This window comes from Vicia villosa, linkage group LG3 (assembly GCF_029867415.1).
Source record: "Vicia villosa cultivar HV-30 ecotype Madison, WI linkage group LG3, Vvil1.0, whole genome shotgun sequence".
Lineage (NCBI taxonomy): Eukaryota > Viridiplantae > Streptophyta > Magnoliopsida > Fabales > Fabaceae > Vicia > Vicia villosa.
The window spans coordinates 27,654,039-27,672,003 of record NC_081182.1 but is presented as its reverse complement, the minus strand read 5'-3'; the positions used below and the strand labels follow the sequence as shown (position 1 = coordinate 27,672,003).

The window sequence follows — 17,965 nt, the reverse complement described above, 5'->3', positions numbered from 1 at the left end:
CTCGGAGATGCATCTCTGAACATACGCTTAACATGACTTCGGTTGCGCATCTCCTAATTTTTTTGAGGAAAAATTGGTTTTTGGTGCGTCTGGAGATGCATCGCTGAAACATGGGGCATTTTGGGAATTTTACGCAGGGTTGGAAAAATGTATAAGGGTAGGATAAGAAATTACCAAAAAGAAAGATGCCTTTTGAAAATGAACTAAGGATCTGAAGCCCCTTTAGCTTGGACCTGGCCCAGCTGTGTGGGCCCACCAAAAAAGGATTAACTAAATAATTCAGATCAAATAATTCACACAAGGTATGTGGCATGCGCTAATTGAGGGAAATCATTCCACGTTGATTTCTGCAATTGTGGGGCCAAAAATAAGAGGTTGAAGATAATTATAATTCTATAACACGATCTCTTATGTGAAAAGAAGTTCAATGGTGGGCTCCGGACAATGAAAGAAGCAAAAATGATTTGAGTGACTTAAATAAAATTGAAAGATGTATGAATGAAAAAGTCATCAAAATTACCAAATGACAAAGTCACTCATATCTTGTCAGAAAGAATCTTGTTGTGGTGTTTACAAAGCTTCTAACTTTTTTTTACCAACACACTACCCCCAATATTTTGGAACCCCGGTGTGAGATTTAAAGAAACGAAATGCAAATAATCGATTTAATCCTTTTAACACAATTTTCCTGCATTTAATCACCTCGATTAATGTGGAGTGATAAAAAAATTAAACCTCACTTAACAAGGTAAAAAGGTAGTGAATAACAATATATCCCATACATTTAAACTAATAAAAGCATGATGTGCTAAAATCCATTAAAAAAAATACAAAAATCCAGTGCTCATAACAATCTTGATATTGGTCTAAGTCTAGCTTTTAATACAATACAAAATAATAAGCAGCAGTAGCATCTACAAGTTGCATGCTACAAAAACTACAACCAGTGCTTTTGTAAAGATAACATGAATTTGTCCATAACTTCACTCTCATCAAGCCATCTGGTGATCCACTGCATTCACCAACACTTCTTTAATTAGTTCAGTGTTCACTTTCTGACCTTGTCTGCATTGCTGGAAAGAAACATAAAAAACCAAAATTAACATACAAAAACTTATAAAGACAATGATGAGTTCATAATTAATGAGCAACATATCCAAACAATAAATTATGTATTAAACATGGTTATGAAAAAATATATACCTCAACTTTGTATACATCTATGGTAAAGCCATTGAAACAACTTATGTTAGCTTGGTGAATGTCCAATCCAAGGATATCAAATGCCTTCATAATTGAAACCAAAACACCTGGCTTGTAGGCACAAAACATATGGATGTTGACAGTTCCATCTTCCATTTCCCATGCCTCTACCTGCAAAATTTGTACAATCTCAACTAAAGTATTAAAAAACATGTGATACCCTCTAATTAAGTTTTATGAATAGAAAAATTACAGGGAATAACAAGTTTATAGTTCAGTAAGCAAATACATTACCTTTGTTGATTGATTTCTAGGGCTTAGCGCATTGCTATGGCATAATTCTCCATTCACTTGTACAGGAAGGGTCGAAGTGGTGGGTGCCAGTGATGATCCAAGATAAATGGACTCTATTTCATTTTGAAGATCATTAACTTTTTTTTGTAACCCATTCAAGTAATCAATAGCATCTCCAAGTATTGAAGCTTTATCCATCTATGAGAAAAATAAAATACATAAACTTGAACTTGAACTATATACATATTATTAAAGGATCAAATGGTTGATTGTTCATAACCTATGCAATAAGAGAAACTCAAAAACACATGTTAAATTTTGGATTTATAAAATTATTATATGTGTAATAACAACCCAGATCATAAATTTCAATCATAAATGTTTATGTGTCATTTCATATTATAGAAATACCAAATATAATAACTAATAATATTTCAAATACTAATTTAAGATAATATAGGGCATGTGTTAGAATTATACACACATATAAGAGATAAATTCATTCGTACACTTCACATTCAGTTGTTGAATTCATAATGATTGCAAGATGGTTATATATACAATACTAGTTGGACTTGAAATCACTCATAAGGCCCAATAACCCAAACAAATTTAGTTAGTTCGTTACTTATATCTAACACCTTTTATACTTTAATTATACTTCAACACCCCTTTTAATTTGAAGTTTTTACATAATTATATTGATAATGTTTCTCATCTCTATAAACTTTTCAATCTTTAGTGGCTTGGCAAGAGTATCTGCTATCTGATTCTCTGCTCTACAATAGGTTAATGTAATATTGTCATTGGTTACTTGATCTCTAAAAAAGTGAAACTTGGTTTTAATGTGTTTGCTCTTTTTATCAGCTATGGATTCTCATCTAGATTAATTATGGTCTATCGTTAATTACATGTGTTCCTTAATACCTACCTTCATTTTAATCAACAAATTAGATATTAACCACACTTCTTGACAAGTTTCATTGCAAGCTGAGATATACTCAGCTTCACAAGAAGACACGACCACCACTGCTTGCATCTTAGACCACCATAAAATTAGAGAATCGAATATCTTGAACACATATCACTTTGTGTTTCTTCTTTCTACTTTAACTTTGCACCAATATAAGTTACAAAAACCAATTTACTTATCCTTATGGCCATAAGGTTTCGTAAATAAGATGACTTGGTCTATTGTGCCTTTAATAAATCTCAAGATCCTTTGACAACTTGCATGTATGACTGTTTATGTTCATGAATAAATCTTCTTACACACTAACATTATGGCATATATCGGGTATGGAATTGCAAGAATCAGTTAACAACAAGTACCATAAAATTGGCTGTCTCAATTCTTGCATTAATGCAAAAACATTTGTGAAACCAAGGTCATGTTTTCTTGTAAGAATAACTTTTCAAAAAGCCTTTCATTATGTTTTGCACTGGAATCATTTAGGAGGTGCTTCACTTTGTAGACTTATTTCACTATATTATGTATCTTTTGTACTAGTAAGGAGACTGGATTCCATATTTCATTACTCTTTATAACCTTAGTTTCTTCCCCCTTAGCACTAATCTACCATGATGTAAGTGCTTCTGCATAGATGTGAGTCTGAACATCAACAAATAAAGTTAGGTGAACAAGTTTTCCCCTTGGCGTGGTCATTTAGTCCGAAACTTAGATATTTTAAGTTAAGAATCTAATCCTATAGGATCTTTTGGATTTCTCTACTTGTGTGGGTTCTCTGAAAATGTGAGAAGGAGACCTGGTCCTAAAGCAAATGGTACTACCTTTACAATAAGTAAGTCTATGGTCTATCTAGGAAGGACCATATCACATATTCCAGAAGCTCCCACATGGGACATACAAGTTGCATGAACTGGACGGATGATTGCTACCCTAAACTTGGAACATTCTTTGTCTAAAATATTTTTAAAGTTAGATTGTTGTAATTCCCTAAGGAACACAATAACATGTATATGAATAATTTCTTGAATGTTTATGAACTGAGAGCATATTTTCGAATGCTTTGTATGCTACACATCCTGGCGAAGATCCTTGTTGCATCTTAAGAAAATATTTTGTATGTTGGACTTCTCGCAAAGATCCTTTCTGCCTCTTAAGGAAGTATTTTATATATTGGACTTCATGGTGAATATCCTTATTGCCTTTTAAGGAAACATTTTGTATGTTGGATCACCTAGCAAGTTCCTTGCCACCTATTAAGGAAATATTTTATATGTTGGACTTCCTAGAAAAGATCATTGTCGCCTCTTAAGACGATACTTTGTATAATGGACTTCTTGGCAAAGGTTTTTTCTGCCTCTTAAAGCAATAGGTTTGTGTTGGACTTTCGGGCGAATATCCTTGCCGCTTGTTAAGACAATACAAACTCACTATCTAACTCCCCCATAAGAGACTTGGAGTTTTTATAGGTGGGATCCAACATATAAATCTCGCCCTGAAGGCGTGAATGAAGTCTAGCCCATGAGACTTGGTTTAATGTCTTATTTGAGGGCTAGATATAAGTATCGCCAGAGAGCTCCAATGCGTCTTCTAAGGGACGTACAATCCCATTATCCAAACTCAACATAACTTTACCTAATGGACTAAGAATTCCCATCTAACATGCTATCTAATTTCCCATCCTAAAAGACTTGGAGTTTCTTTGGGTGGGATTCAACATTTAAATCTTGCCCATGGGGCGCATCTAAAGTCTAGCATAAGACACTTGGTTTGAATTCTTGTTTGAGGGCTTGATAGAAATACTTCCCCAAGAGGTCCAACGTTGAGCTTGGGGAACTTATAATTCCACCGGCTAGGCTTGTCGGCCTTGTTCATCACACATATCACCAAGCAACTTAGGGCCTCGGGATACTCCAACTTTCCATGATCTAAAAACACTTTTACCTTTAACAAATCCATCATGCTTGAAGGACTGTGTAGTGTTATATTTGTAAAGGACCTAACAGGGGCAAGAGCTTTGCAACCCTAAGAAAGGGCCACGACCATAAGTCACCCTCCATTAAAAATATCCTCACCCTAAGTTCCTCTCACTCGCCCAGTTATTGGAAATGTAGGAAAATATTTTTCTTAGTCAGGGAGAAGTCGAGGTTAATAGATGATTCATGTCTCCTTATCCTAGGCCCAAAGGCCTCTATAAAGGAAATCCTAGGCCAAAGGCCTATATAAATACTTCTCCCTTAACGGGAGAAAGACAAATAATTACACATAAGCCCAACACTTACGTACAAAGCCTTTCACCTCATGTGAGTTGGCCCTCTCAAACCTTTGTAAATACCATAAACACCACCACATGGGATTTCTTACCACCACGGGAAAGCCCTATCTATCATAAACCTACTAAGGCATTTGAGTATCAAAAATATTAAAACATTATTATTTGTAACATTGAAGATTGCTATTAAAAACTGGTTTACAATAATAAATAGGCTAACTATCATTTTTTGTCATTTATCTTTGACTCGGGGTACAGTTTAGTCCCTTGTTTTTAAAAGACAATAATAGTCCTTCAACTATACAAAAATGTCTCACGTTAGTCCTTTTTGTCTACTTAGTTAGTCAAAGTCAATGAGATAGTCCATGTGACAATGATATGGAATATGGAATGGATAGGTATCATTTTATTTTGTCAAGGTGAAAATCACAATGTATGCCACATAATAAATAAAATTTATTCAAAAATAAACATAAATATAATCTCAAGCCAATTCGATGAAGATGAAGATGAAGATGAAGACCGTAATTTCAAATCCAAAAATTTGTCACAAATATAGACTTTTTATTAGGGAAACAAGGTGAACTACAAGAACAATTAAGAACAATAAAAAAATTCAGAGCGGTAGTAATAACCAACAATCACAACCATAAAGCTTTAATTTGGGTTGTTTGTATTTCTCCAACCTAGATAGTTGTTTTGGTTTCAAGGAAATGGGAAACAACTTGATTTTGGTGGAAGGAAACCTAGAAAACATAATAACTATGATTATTATTACCCAAAATAAATCACAATAATTTCATTTTCATTTCAAATCTCTTTGTTAAATCTTTTTTGAAACTAAAATAAAAGGACGATATGTTGTTTTTTACTTTACCCTCTTGGAAGAAATCAAAGTTGCAAAGCAGAGAAGATCTTCTATACCCCCTTTAAATCACTATGATTTCACTTCATATTATGTGAGATGAGAAAATTATTTATACACCTCCATATTAAAAATATTTTAGATTAAAGATTAATGTTTCTCCTTTGAACTTAATTTTTTGTTTCTTTGTACAAATAGAACAATTCATCTTCAACAATTGTTTTATTTTCTTCCCGCGTTTCAGTCAATTTATTTAATTGATATAACTATATATTATATTTTTGTTTCAAAAAATCATATTTGATCGTGTCTCATATCAAACAATAATAAATTGGTTAATATTTAATAAAATCAAACGCCGCTATGGATTCTCTATTACTCAATCTCATTGAAGTATTTGACATAATAGTCAAGATTTATTTTCTAAGTTAGTTTCACTTGATTGATCCTATTTAATTTATGTATTTCACGTGACTTGTATTGGTGTTGAAAGGAATTTATTGTTACGTGAAAAGAGCATATTTTCATTGAAGAGAAATTCAATATTTGTGTCATATGTGGTGGTGGACGATGGCAGATGAACACAAAATTACTATACCAACATCCTTAAATTCACGAAGGACATGGAAAATAAGGGCCTTATGTTAGAGCTGTCAGCAATAGAAAATAGTGATTTTATTTTGGTCTAATAATGGTGTAGAAAATGGATCTCCTTTTTTTTCTTTTGAAAACCTAGAAAACTATTTGAAGAATTTTCTACTCAACTTTTTCTTCGCGGTAAATTTAGAAAATCAATAAGATATTAAAAACCCAAAAAACCTCTTTTAGGGTTTGTTTGGTTCAAATGAGGGAGAGGGGGAGGGGGAGGGGGAGGGGAGGGAAGGGAGGAATTTTTTTTAATTATATATATGTTTGGTTCAAATGAGGGGAGGGGAGGGGAGGGAGGGGAGAAATTTCGTTTAAAAATATGCTTGGTTCACGAGGAGAGGGGAGAAATTTTAATAATTTATATTTTTATCCTTGTGATTTTATATAAGTGATATGATATTCAAAGGTGAAAATTTCATAAATATTTTTTTGAAAATAATATTTGTATCATTGACTGATTAAAAAGTTATAACTTATCACATAATATTAAAAAAATTGAGTACATTTGATTTGTATTATAACTCTCGACACAAAATAAAATAAACGTTGATAACACTTTTTGAATACATAAAATAAATTATAATAAAAAACAAAACATTACAGTGATTATAATTTTTATTAAATAAAAAATAATAATTTGAAAGTGAAGAATAATTATAATAAGTTGATGGAAGTATTAGAGAAAAAAATCACAAAAAAGAAAAGCAGGAACATGAAAGAAAATAATAATTTTAAAACAATAAAATAAAATTGAGGATATTTTAGTAAATATATTAATTTATTAAATATTAAAACTCACTTTCTCTCCCGTCCCCTCCGAATCCCCGATTCGCGGGGACGCAAAAAGTGTCCATTTGAAGAGATTTTGCTCTCCTCCCCTCCTAAAAATTTAACCAAACACATTTCATTATAAATATTTCCTCCGCTCCCCTCGCTCTACCTCGAACCAAACACACCCTTAGTGACCAAGTCTAAACAATTAGAATAGTTGTGTGTTTATGTGATTTGTCTCGGTGTTGAAAGGAATTTATTGTTACGTGAAAATAGAATATTTTATTTGAAGATAAATTCAATATTTGTGCCATATGTTGTGGTGGTGGGTGATGGCCGGTGAACACAAAAAGGCCATATGAGCATTACCAAATTCACAAAGAACATGGGAAACAAGGGCACTAGGTCAAAATAGATATTAATTGAAAAATAATGATTTTATTTCGATCTAATAATGGTAGAGGAAATGGATTTCTTTTTTTTTTTTTAAAATCTGGAAAACTATTATAAGAGTTTTTTACTCGGCTTTTACTTCGTAGAAAATCCAGAAAACACAAAATATCAAGAAATTAAAAACCCATGAAATTTTTTTTAGTGACCAATCCTAAACTTTTATAATAATTTTGTATTTGATGTGATTTCTCTTGGTGTTGAAAGGAATTTATTGTTACATAAAAAGAACATATTTTAATAGAAGATAAATTAAATATTTATGTCATATGTGGTGGTGGTCGGTAATGAAAAATGAATAAGAAAGATCATATCCGCGTTACCAGATTTATGAAGAACGTGGGAAACAAAGGCATTAGGTCAAAACAGATAGCAATATAAAATGGTGATTTTATTTCGATCTAATAGTAGTAGAGAAAATGGATCCTCTGCTTTTCATTGAAAACCCATAAAACTAAACCCTAATAGTAGTAGAGAAAATGGATCCTCTGCTTTTCATTGAAAACCCATAAAACTAGGGGTGTTCAAAACTAAACCGGCCCCATAGAAAACTGCAAAACCGAACCGAACCAAATCGAAACCGCAAAAAGCCATATTCGGTTCGGATGTGTTTGGGTCATTTTTTAGCAGAACCGCGCGGTTTGGTTCGATTTGCGATTTATATTTTGCAAACCAAATCAAACCGCATTATGTTATAAAATCTTACTAACCAATATATATTTCTTTAATTTTTTAGAGAAATCAACTAGTATTATGTGTATATGATATTTATTTTAATTTATATATCATCAAAAAATAAACTATTATTTTAGCAAAATATATTTTATCGTATTCTTTGCATAATATTTATTTACGAATGGAATTTCATGTATGTCATTCTTTAGACCTAAGATAAAATTATAAGAGCATTTTTATGTATCAAATTATAATCTTATTTTGACAATTATAAATTTTTTTAAAGTAATGTATGAACGATTAAACACAAAATTATATTTTCCTCTATATGTGTATGTATGACTCAACATTTTTTTTTAAAAATCGAACCAACCGAACCAATCCAAACCGCATTAGTTTGGTTTTGTTTGGTTTTATTTTTGAAAGTCAACCAAACCAAACCGAACCGCACGTTTTTTTCTCTCGCAATTCGTATGATTTTTCGCGTCAAAACCGCTCAAACCGCACCACGAACACCCCTACATAAAACTATTAGAAGAGTTTTCTACTCAAATTTTTCTTCCTAGAAAAGCCAGAAAATCAAGAAGATATTGAAATCTCATAAAATCTCTTTTAGTGACAAATTTTACCATCACTAAACCAGTTCCAAAAATTTAAAATTAGGGACCAAAACGAACCTTGAGTAAAAGATACGAGACAAAAAATGATATTTAGCGTAAAAATAATAAGAACTTGTATACAAGGTTACATACCTTGCTGATAATTGGCACAAGAGAACGAAGAATGTGCATCTTATCAACGAGCTTCTTCCTTCTCATCCTTTCAGCCAAGAGATTCTTTGACGACTTTTCCTTCTTTTTGCCTTTTCGATCCACCTCACCAACATGATTTTCATCTTTATCATCATTGCCAACTTTATTGCCACCAATTTCAGCATCCTCCTTAGACTCATAATTCAATCCCCCATCAACCTCCCCATTTACCACTTTCTCCAACTTATGATCAAACTCCTTCAACCATGTCGACGTAAACTGTGGAATCGACAATGGTTCCAACTTATTTTCCTTGCTAATGTTAGAGCTCATATCCTTATTTTCCAACAAATTAGGCGATGCAAGAACTGGTGAAGGATTCTCTAAAAGCATAGAGACTTTGTCATTACTAAAAAACATGGAACTTGAAGACCCTGAACCACCACCAAAGGCACTTTCCTCTTGTAAACCTATTGGTACAAATCCAACTGCACTAGTTTCTAGGAACTTTGATGAATAGCCGGTTTGGGCCGATAAGTCTGTCTGATCCCTTTGATATGGAGTTAGGCAGTCACTTTGGGATTCGAGACTGAAGACATTTCCAAATGGATTATTGTTGGTGGTGGTGGGGTTGATGATGTTGTTGATATTATCTTCAGTATTGAGTATATGAGAGAAAGTGAAGTTGGATGGTGGCGGAAAAGAGGAGGAACCCAGAGGTTGCATAGAAACATAGCTGTTTGGATCTGAAGCAGAAACAAAGTTGTTTTGTTGTTGGGTTTTGATTTGAAAATTTGGGACAGCTTGTTCATTATGAGTTGGCATATTATTCATATACCACTCAACTTCCAACATTGACTTGAAAGAAGCAAGACATTCACCATCAAATCTGACACCATCGTCATTGTTGTTGTTACCGCCAACTGTGTGTTGCTCTTCTTCGGTTGGAGGTTGCAACCAAGGTATTATATCTTTCTCCATTGATAAAGAGAAAACGTTTATGAGATTTTTAGTTCTTAAACATGCACATTGATTGTGACTAAGAAGAAAATGAGAAAATATTATTTTGAACAATAATTTTTCCATTAAACACTGTATAAACACAAATTATGATATTTTTCAAATATTTTATTTGTAAATTATTTTATTTTATATACAATGTAAACTTTATATTTAAATAATAATGATTTAAAATATTATTTCCTCTATTTTAAATTATATAAAAGTTTGACTATTTCATATCAATTAATGAATATGATTAATTTTATATGAGAAAAAGAAAATTATAAGTAGTTTATACTTTTTTATAAATGATAATAAATAGAATTGTTTAAAAAGTTATAAAATAATAGAATAATAAATAATATGAAGGAAAAACAATTTTTAAATATTTGAATAAAATTGAAAAACCATTTATAATTTATGATGACTTTTTTCTTTCAAGTAATTTGACTTTTTTTTATAAAAAATGACTTATAATAAATAAAGTATGTCATATAAAAAAGAGAGAAGTACAAGTGGCACAGGGGTGTAATCAGATCGGTTTGGACAGATTTTTGGTCAAAAAAAGTCCAAACCAATGATATCTCCATCGGTTTGATTTGGTTTGGTTTTTAACATTTTTAAAAAATGGAACCAAACCAAACTAACCGGTTTGGTTCAGTTTGGTTCGGTTAGTCGGTTTACGATGTTTTTTCCAAACATTATATTCATCAGTGTATTCTCCATTATTATATTTTTCGGTGTATTTTGTGCTATTATGTTTTAAAATAATACATTTTATGTAATTTATTTCATGCTCTATTTTTTCAAACAAATTACAAGTTGCTCTTAATCCACATGAAACATTGATATTGATATGATTTCCATTGCATAATAAAATAAGTTCATTATCAAATATAAAAGTTGACACTTGGCATCAGAAACTTGGGAAAAGATTTGAAAACTTAACAAATAGAATAAAACAAAACACACATAAAAATATTGTGTAACAATACTAGAAAGAATTTTTTGAAGAAGAAACAAAAAAGACAAAAACAAAAAATAAAAATTAATGAAGAAAACATGAATACGAAGAAGGTGACCATAACATATCATAATGACAATATAGAGAGCAACAATTGTGGTGGGAAGCGAGAGTGCATTTTAGTGAAATCAAGTTTTTGTGACTTATGGTTTCTATTTTCTATGTTTTAGGACTTGGTTCTAGATGTGTGTTTTGCTAAAAGGAAGGAAGTATAAACAAAGATGAGAATGGTTAGACTGATACAAAATTAAGGCTTAATTATGGGTGAAATAAAGGATTTAGAGCATAATTATATTCATTGATTCGGTTCATGGGTTTCCCAGTTCCTAACAACTAAAACCGAGAATCGAACCAAATCACATCAGTTTTTATTGATTTGGTTCGATTTTTGAACTGAAACATAAACAATCAATTTTATTTTGGTTTTAATTTGGATTATTGGTTTAATTGGTTTTTTCTGATCCACTTACACCCCTAAAGTAGTCTATATGAGAAGTGCGTGTAGGAGTGAGAATAGATTAGGATGAGCTGAGTTTTACTTAAATAGGTCATGTCAAAGATTTTTTTTAGTCTCAAATGACATTTTTAAAACCTACTTAACTTATTAGCCTATTTAAAACTTATTTTTTTAGAGTCTGTACATCTAATTTTTTAAGACTAATAAAATTTTGTAGAGCATATACTTTTTTTCTCTCCACTTTTTGCAATATACTTAATGTATAGATAAACATGAGTTATACATAACATAAAATGATAAAACTTAATTATAAAATTAATATATGAATATAAGTACTAAAAGAAACATGTGTAATAGCAACAAGCATCTCTAACTTAGTCCAATAATCATTATTAATTCTTAGATATATGAGTTGTAAGCCTTAAGACAAATCAAATAGTGAAGGGTCTTAAATATTAAATTAGTAAGCTATCACACATGATTATTTATAATTTTCATATATTTTTCAATATTTTATAAAATTAATCATGTATACTTAATTTATAAATTAATTTAATATATTACACATAAATAGGTCGATCGGGTAGGGCCAAGGCATTTCTATAAGCCTTACTCTGACCCATTTAAATCAATGGGATTTTTAAAATTTCTGAGTTTGGCCTCTTTATCAAACGATTTAGGTCGAACTGAGATTTAAATAGGTCAGACCATTGACCCCTGACACACGATCTGAGTTATTCCCTCCCTTGTGTATATGTATTTGGTTGTGTTACGATTTTACAATTCTAATATTTTCTCAAAAATATGACCTACAAGATCTGAAATTATAATTATTATTACTCAATTCGTGATAGGGGTGTTCAAAACCAAACTGGCCCAATACAAGATTGCAAAATCGAAACCGCAAAAAACCGCATTTGGTTCGAATGTGTTTGGGCCATTTTTTTAACAAAACTGCGCGTTTCGGTTTGATTTGCGGTTTGTAATTTACAAACTGAACCAAATCGCATTACGTTACAACCAACATTCACTTAACTCACATCAAACCCAAACTCAAATCTATTATGACTTAGTCTTATGATTACGAATGATTTTCCCTTTCTCACACTTAAGGTTTTAGTTTAAGTCTTCTCAAATCTCAACTAGCGACATTGCACCTTTTTATCATATTCTTTTTCAAGTACATATCACCTCTTCTTCTGTATTCTCTCATCTCTTAAGTTCTTTCTTTTTCATCTTATTATTTTTATTCTACTGTTCTCTCTTCCAATTACGTTTTTAATGCTCTTTTTATTCTCTAATCTCTCCTCTCTTTTACTCTTTCTTTTTCATCTCTCTAATCTTCCACTCCTCTTTTATCTATTTCATTATAATGTTTTTGATATTATTTTATGCTACTATTTTATATTTTTTATTCTACTTTTTTCTAATCTTATTTTTGTATATATTAAATGAAAACTTGTTGTCCAAATATGATAAGTTTTGTTATTATTTGATAGCGCGTAAATAATTAAATACAAAACTATGTTGTCGTCTATATGTGTACGCATGACTCAATAATAAAAAAAACGAACCAACCTAAACCGCATTGAGTTAGTTTGGTTTAATTCAGTCTTATTTTTAAAAGTCAACCGAACCGAACCACATATTTTTTTTCTTGCGGTTCGAATGATTTTTTTACGTAAAATCTACCCAAACCGCACGCGAACACCCCTATTTCGAGATACAAAACTATTAGATTCAAATTATATCAATTATTTTAGTAATTTCAAAACAAAAGTCAATCGTAACAATAAACTCTAACAATATAGCAACTAGATTGAATGTGAGTGGTGCGGTTTTGATCGACTTTTAAATTAAAAAATTGCCCCTTCCAAGGATAAAATTAAGTGTACTTCAACTAAAATGATTCACATAACAAAGCATATGTGATCCTATTGAAATTAATATAGTTTAATTTGAATTTTCACTACTAAAAATAATAGATTTCATGACAAATCTTTCACTTAAGACATTGAAAATTCGAGGTCAAATGACATGGAATACACCATTATTCATTTTAAAAAAAAAATATTATATATCAGTTTTGCCCAAAATTGACTTAAGATGTTGCTAAATATTTGAGTTTTGATTTCTAACTCCTTCAATTTTAAGTTTTATTTAGAACCAAAAGGTGCCTACATTTGACAAATCCATCGGTTTTTGTATAAAATCGAGCATAAAAAAATTAATAGCACCTAGCAAATGAAATATATTTTTTATTTCTAAATCAAATCATTTAACCCTTTTATTTCTCAAATAACCAAGGGAATATAAATCAAATTTTAGTATAAAAGCACACGTTAATAAATTTCTACCATAAGCATAACTTATATGTAATCCCTCTGCTCCAAACTTATACACATCCGTCTTTTAGATGGATTGCAAGATAGAAAAATCTTTAAAGTTCTTCTTTCTATCTTGAACAAAACATTTTTTCTCTCCTTGCAATCTATTCCACATAATTATGTTAATGTTTTTGTTTTGGAACAACCTTCATATGTTGTTAATGAAAGGGTATACAACAAAATATGTTCAAGATATTACCAATACTATATATTTTGTTATCTTTCTTGTGAAAACAATTGCTCTAGAAACGCTCAAGAACTTGGGGAATAGATCTCAAGGGTAGTTTGGAGGTGCATAAAAAAACTCTCTTATTTGAAACATATAACTTATTAGAATTGGATAAGTTACGGAGTGTTTGTGGGGAACAAAGGGTATATAATTAAATTTGGAATAATAAAAAAGATTTGTCAAAACCTAATTTTGTTGCAAACAGTGTATTTTAATATTTTATGTAAATAATGTGTTTTTTTTAAAATAAATAAAATCTTATTCACCACGATTTCCAATTGAAACCGAGGGGGTATGTCGAAAGAAATATTTCCTACCTCAATTTTGTTATAACCAAGGGAATATTTAAGTGTGTCTATTGGGGATGTTCATCATCCTTAAACAAATATTTTCTCTTATCATTACGGTCAAAATCTGCACACGAAACAATGAATAAACTCATCTTTTATAACGTCCCAGAAGTCTTTGATAAAGCCAAGATTAATTCCAATTGGTTCAGAACTCTTAAAACAGTCACAATCCAAATTTCCTGCCTAATCTTAATCTCTGAAAAATGTAGAGTTAAAAGCAACACTTTTCCCTAGTGATTAATTTAAAAGAAAGATCTTATATCCATGACCGATCAACAGTTATCGCCTGAAAATGATTTTGAAAATGATAAAAAACGACACTCTTCACTCCATTGACACCCTCTACTTGTACATCATTAACTAAATTTGAGATGATAGCATTCAACCTTCTCCTGGAAGACATAATACCGTGAAAGAATTTTGAATTTGCATCTCCCTCATTTAGCCAAAGTAATATAGATTTTTTCCACTAGATACTTGAATATGTAATTTGGATAAAAAGAAAATATGTGCCGATAAAGAGGGTAAATCTCCCAACTCATCCTCCTTCTCTAGATCATACTCTTCTCCTTTAACATCCAAGAAAGAAATATAGTCTCTTACCGATTTGATTTTTCCTTCCAAATTTTGAGTATGATTTTGATGCCATAGTTTCAAAATGTCCTTAATCAACTTCAGTTTCTCTTTCAGAAGAAAATCTCCCCAACCATCCACCTGAAAAGATAGTCATTGTTTCTTCACAAACTCCTTGTAGCCTGGTAAACTTGTTCAACATCTTAACATTCTCATTAGCCTAGGAGCCAAGTTCTCTTCGTCAATAGTCATCAGAACCGGAGAATGATCAAAAGTAGTGCAAGGAAGAGCCACTTGAATGCAATTCGGCCAAAAAGAAACCCAAGCATCCGTTAATAAAAAAATTATATATACAACTCATAGAAAGGTCTCCCACACAACGGTAAATCAACCAGAAAATTGTTTTCAATGAACTTATTAAAATGAGAATAATCCTCCGCATTGTCAATAATTACCCTACTCCTTCTTTCCTTAATCGATCGAATGACATTAAAATTATCGTTCATACACCAATTGTTCCCCTCGTCATCATTAATCAAAACACCCCAGCAATTTAATAAAGATAATTGACCACCACTATCACAAGGAGCATAAACATTGCCATTAGCAAACTCATGCCCTGACTTTCTAAAACATCCTTTTATAATAAAAAGATTCTCAAATACTCATTGAAAATTTCACCAACACCACATTAATATCCTATAATGTTAATAAACCTCTAGAGTACCCCCCCCCCCCCAAAGAAATCCACTTACTCATTGTCAATCACTTCGAGTTTCATTTTCTGAATGCACACCACCAGCGGACACTTTTCTCTAACCAATCTATGCACATTCCTCCTCTTTTCTCAACCACCTAGCCATCTCACATTAAAAGAAACAAGCTTCATTATTACCATCAAACTCCTTTTCCATAACCCAAAAATACCCTATCTTAAAACTCTATTCTAAACCCCAGTATCTCTTTCCCTCCCTCTTACCTCCCTCCTTCTTAATTCTTATCACATATCTCTCTTAACAAAGCACTAAACATATTTGAATAATCACCATTAGTCTTTAACTCTATACATTTGTCAATCACATAAACATCATCAATAACCTCCTGAGATTTACCATGAACCGTCATTCAATTTTTCCAATCCTCATTAGAAAAAGCTAAGGAATAAAAAGCGGCACGGTCCTTGGAATTATGAATTCATCTGAGGTTGCTCCTCAACGCCTCTTCACATTTAATTTTCACTTGGTGACCATTCTGTGTGGAGTTGATTCACAAGATTATCAACCAAGGGTGCACTTCAAACTTGCTACCCAGTTCAATATCCTGAGACTCATTTTACTTCTCATACTTAACTAAACTTGTGTCATCTACTAAGCTAAACTCTATATCCTCCCCAAGGTTGCTCCTCATTGCCCCTTTGCATTTCATTTACACTTTATTTTTTCTTCCCGTCAAACCGAAAATCCTCTACCTCATTAATTTCCTCCACCAATTTTGTAGTGATCAAAATACGATCATAATCCAACCTCAATTAATTAATAACGCACTCATTGATTTTCAACAATCTTTCCTTAACTGCATCAAATTCCCCAAAAAACCTCATATTCCATGCATATAACGGTATACCATAACTACAAACTTACGCCACCTCTTTCTTAAACAAAGTCATTATCCTTTGACCAAGCGCGACAATCATACACAAAAGAACTGGAAAAATTAGCCATTTTATTAAAAAAATCACATCACCTCCGTCTTGCTCAAAAATACAAAAATATTTTGTCTCATCCAACGATGCCATCATAAAATCATGAAATCCATCATCTGAGATAGATTAAATAGTTGAAACGATAACACCATTTTGATTCCTAGTCACCAGACCATTACGTGTCTATTAAATGTCTTGAGCACAACCTCATAAATTCTATCAACCGGAACCACCTCTCCCTTCCCACATTCGACCACCTCTACCTTCTTAATATCCCCCTTAGTACTAAGAAACATATCTTCCTCTATCTCCTTTATCACCTTACTTGCCACACCTTCATCAGTCACCATTCTGAGTTTTTTCTTTTGGTCTTCACTCCTAACTGCTTTCCATTTCATCCTTTCCAACTCCTTCTTCCTACTAATCCCAAACTCGACCTCCTTCCGACGTCTAGCCCTAACCTCAATCCATTATCCCCCCTCATTTATGCGACATTGACTGAATTCCACCATCCATTTTCTCATAGACATCGAAAAAGAGTTGTTAGTCGGCCACTGCCTGCATGAAGGAGATCGCGGTTGGAACCCTAGCGCAGTGTCGCTCCTATTTTTTTTCATGTAAAAGAAAATATAAAATTTAGGGTTAAATAAGTTTTTGATCCCTCTAGATATCTCAAACTTCGTTTTTAGTCCTCTAAAAATTTTTTTCAAAGAATTGTCCTCATAAAGTTTTCCGTCCACACTTTTGGTTCCTCATGTCTATCGCTGTTAACAGAAGTTGACGTGGCACACCATGTGGCAATGCTAGGGTGGCAAGATGCTGACGTGTCGTGCCACATGGCCAAAGTCAACATCACACTTGAACCCGTTAAATTTTGAAGCTAATCTATAGCAAATTTATTTAAAGAACTTTTGTTTTAACGGCGTTAGACCCTAAGGGACCAAAAGTGTGGACGGAAAACTTTATGAGGATCATTCTTTAAAGTAAATTTTTTGAAGACTAAAAACGAAATTTCAGATATTTAAAGGGACCGGAAACTTATTTAAGTCTAAAATTTATTCTATTATATGAATTGTTATAATTTTTAAAATGTTTATATTTTATTTTAAAAATTGTGTTTAAATATGTTTTTTTTTAAATGCTTACGAGTTTTTACCTTGGAATATCATATAACAATTAAAACATATCTTTTTTTTAAGAGAAAAAAAGATGTGCACTAAAAATATAAAATTATTTGACATTGTCAACCAATCATCATTATATATTCGTTCAAATTTCATTGATATTCTTAAGTTACTTATGTGACATGGCACATGGTTGAATGATAAATCTCTATTGGATAAC

The 17,965-nt window shown here is 31.8% G+C and overlaps 1 protein-coding gene across 1 annotated transcript; it reads right to left on the bottom strand.

Moving 5' to 3' along the window:
- Window positions 1–780: 780 nt before the first annotated feature.
- LOC131655254 (transcription factor ICE1-like) lies at window positions 781–9,821 on the bottom strand. The gene is made up of 4 exons (XM_058925149.1): window positions 8,898–9,821; window positions 1,498–1,695; window positions 1,204–1,374; window positions 781–1,073 (listed from the first exon to the last, which is right to left on the bottom strand). Exons 1-4 carry the CDS (start codon window positions 9,750–9,752, stop codon window positions 993–995), a joined length of 1,305 nt encoding a protein of 434 aa, XP_058781132.1. The 5' UTR covers window positions 9,753–9,821; the 3' UTR covers window positions 781–992.
- Between the last annotated feature and the right edge of the window lie 8,144 nt (window positions 9,822–17,965).

Excerpts from the sequence above, each read along its gene's own strand:
- LOC131655254 (XM_058925149.1), bottom strand. The coding sequence starts at position 9,752 with ATGTTGGAAGTTGAGTGGTATATGAATAATATGCCAACTCATAATGAA. Across the intron at positions 1,696-8,897 it reads TTGTGCCAATTATCAGCAAG|ATGGATAAAGCTTCAATACT; the intron begins GTATGTAACCTT and ends TTTTTCTCATAG. Across the intron at positions 1,375-1,497 it reads CTAGAAATCAATCAACAAAG|GTAGAGGCATGGGAAATGGA; the intron begins GTAATGTATTTG and ends CAAATTTTGCAG.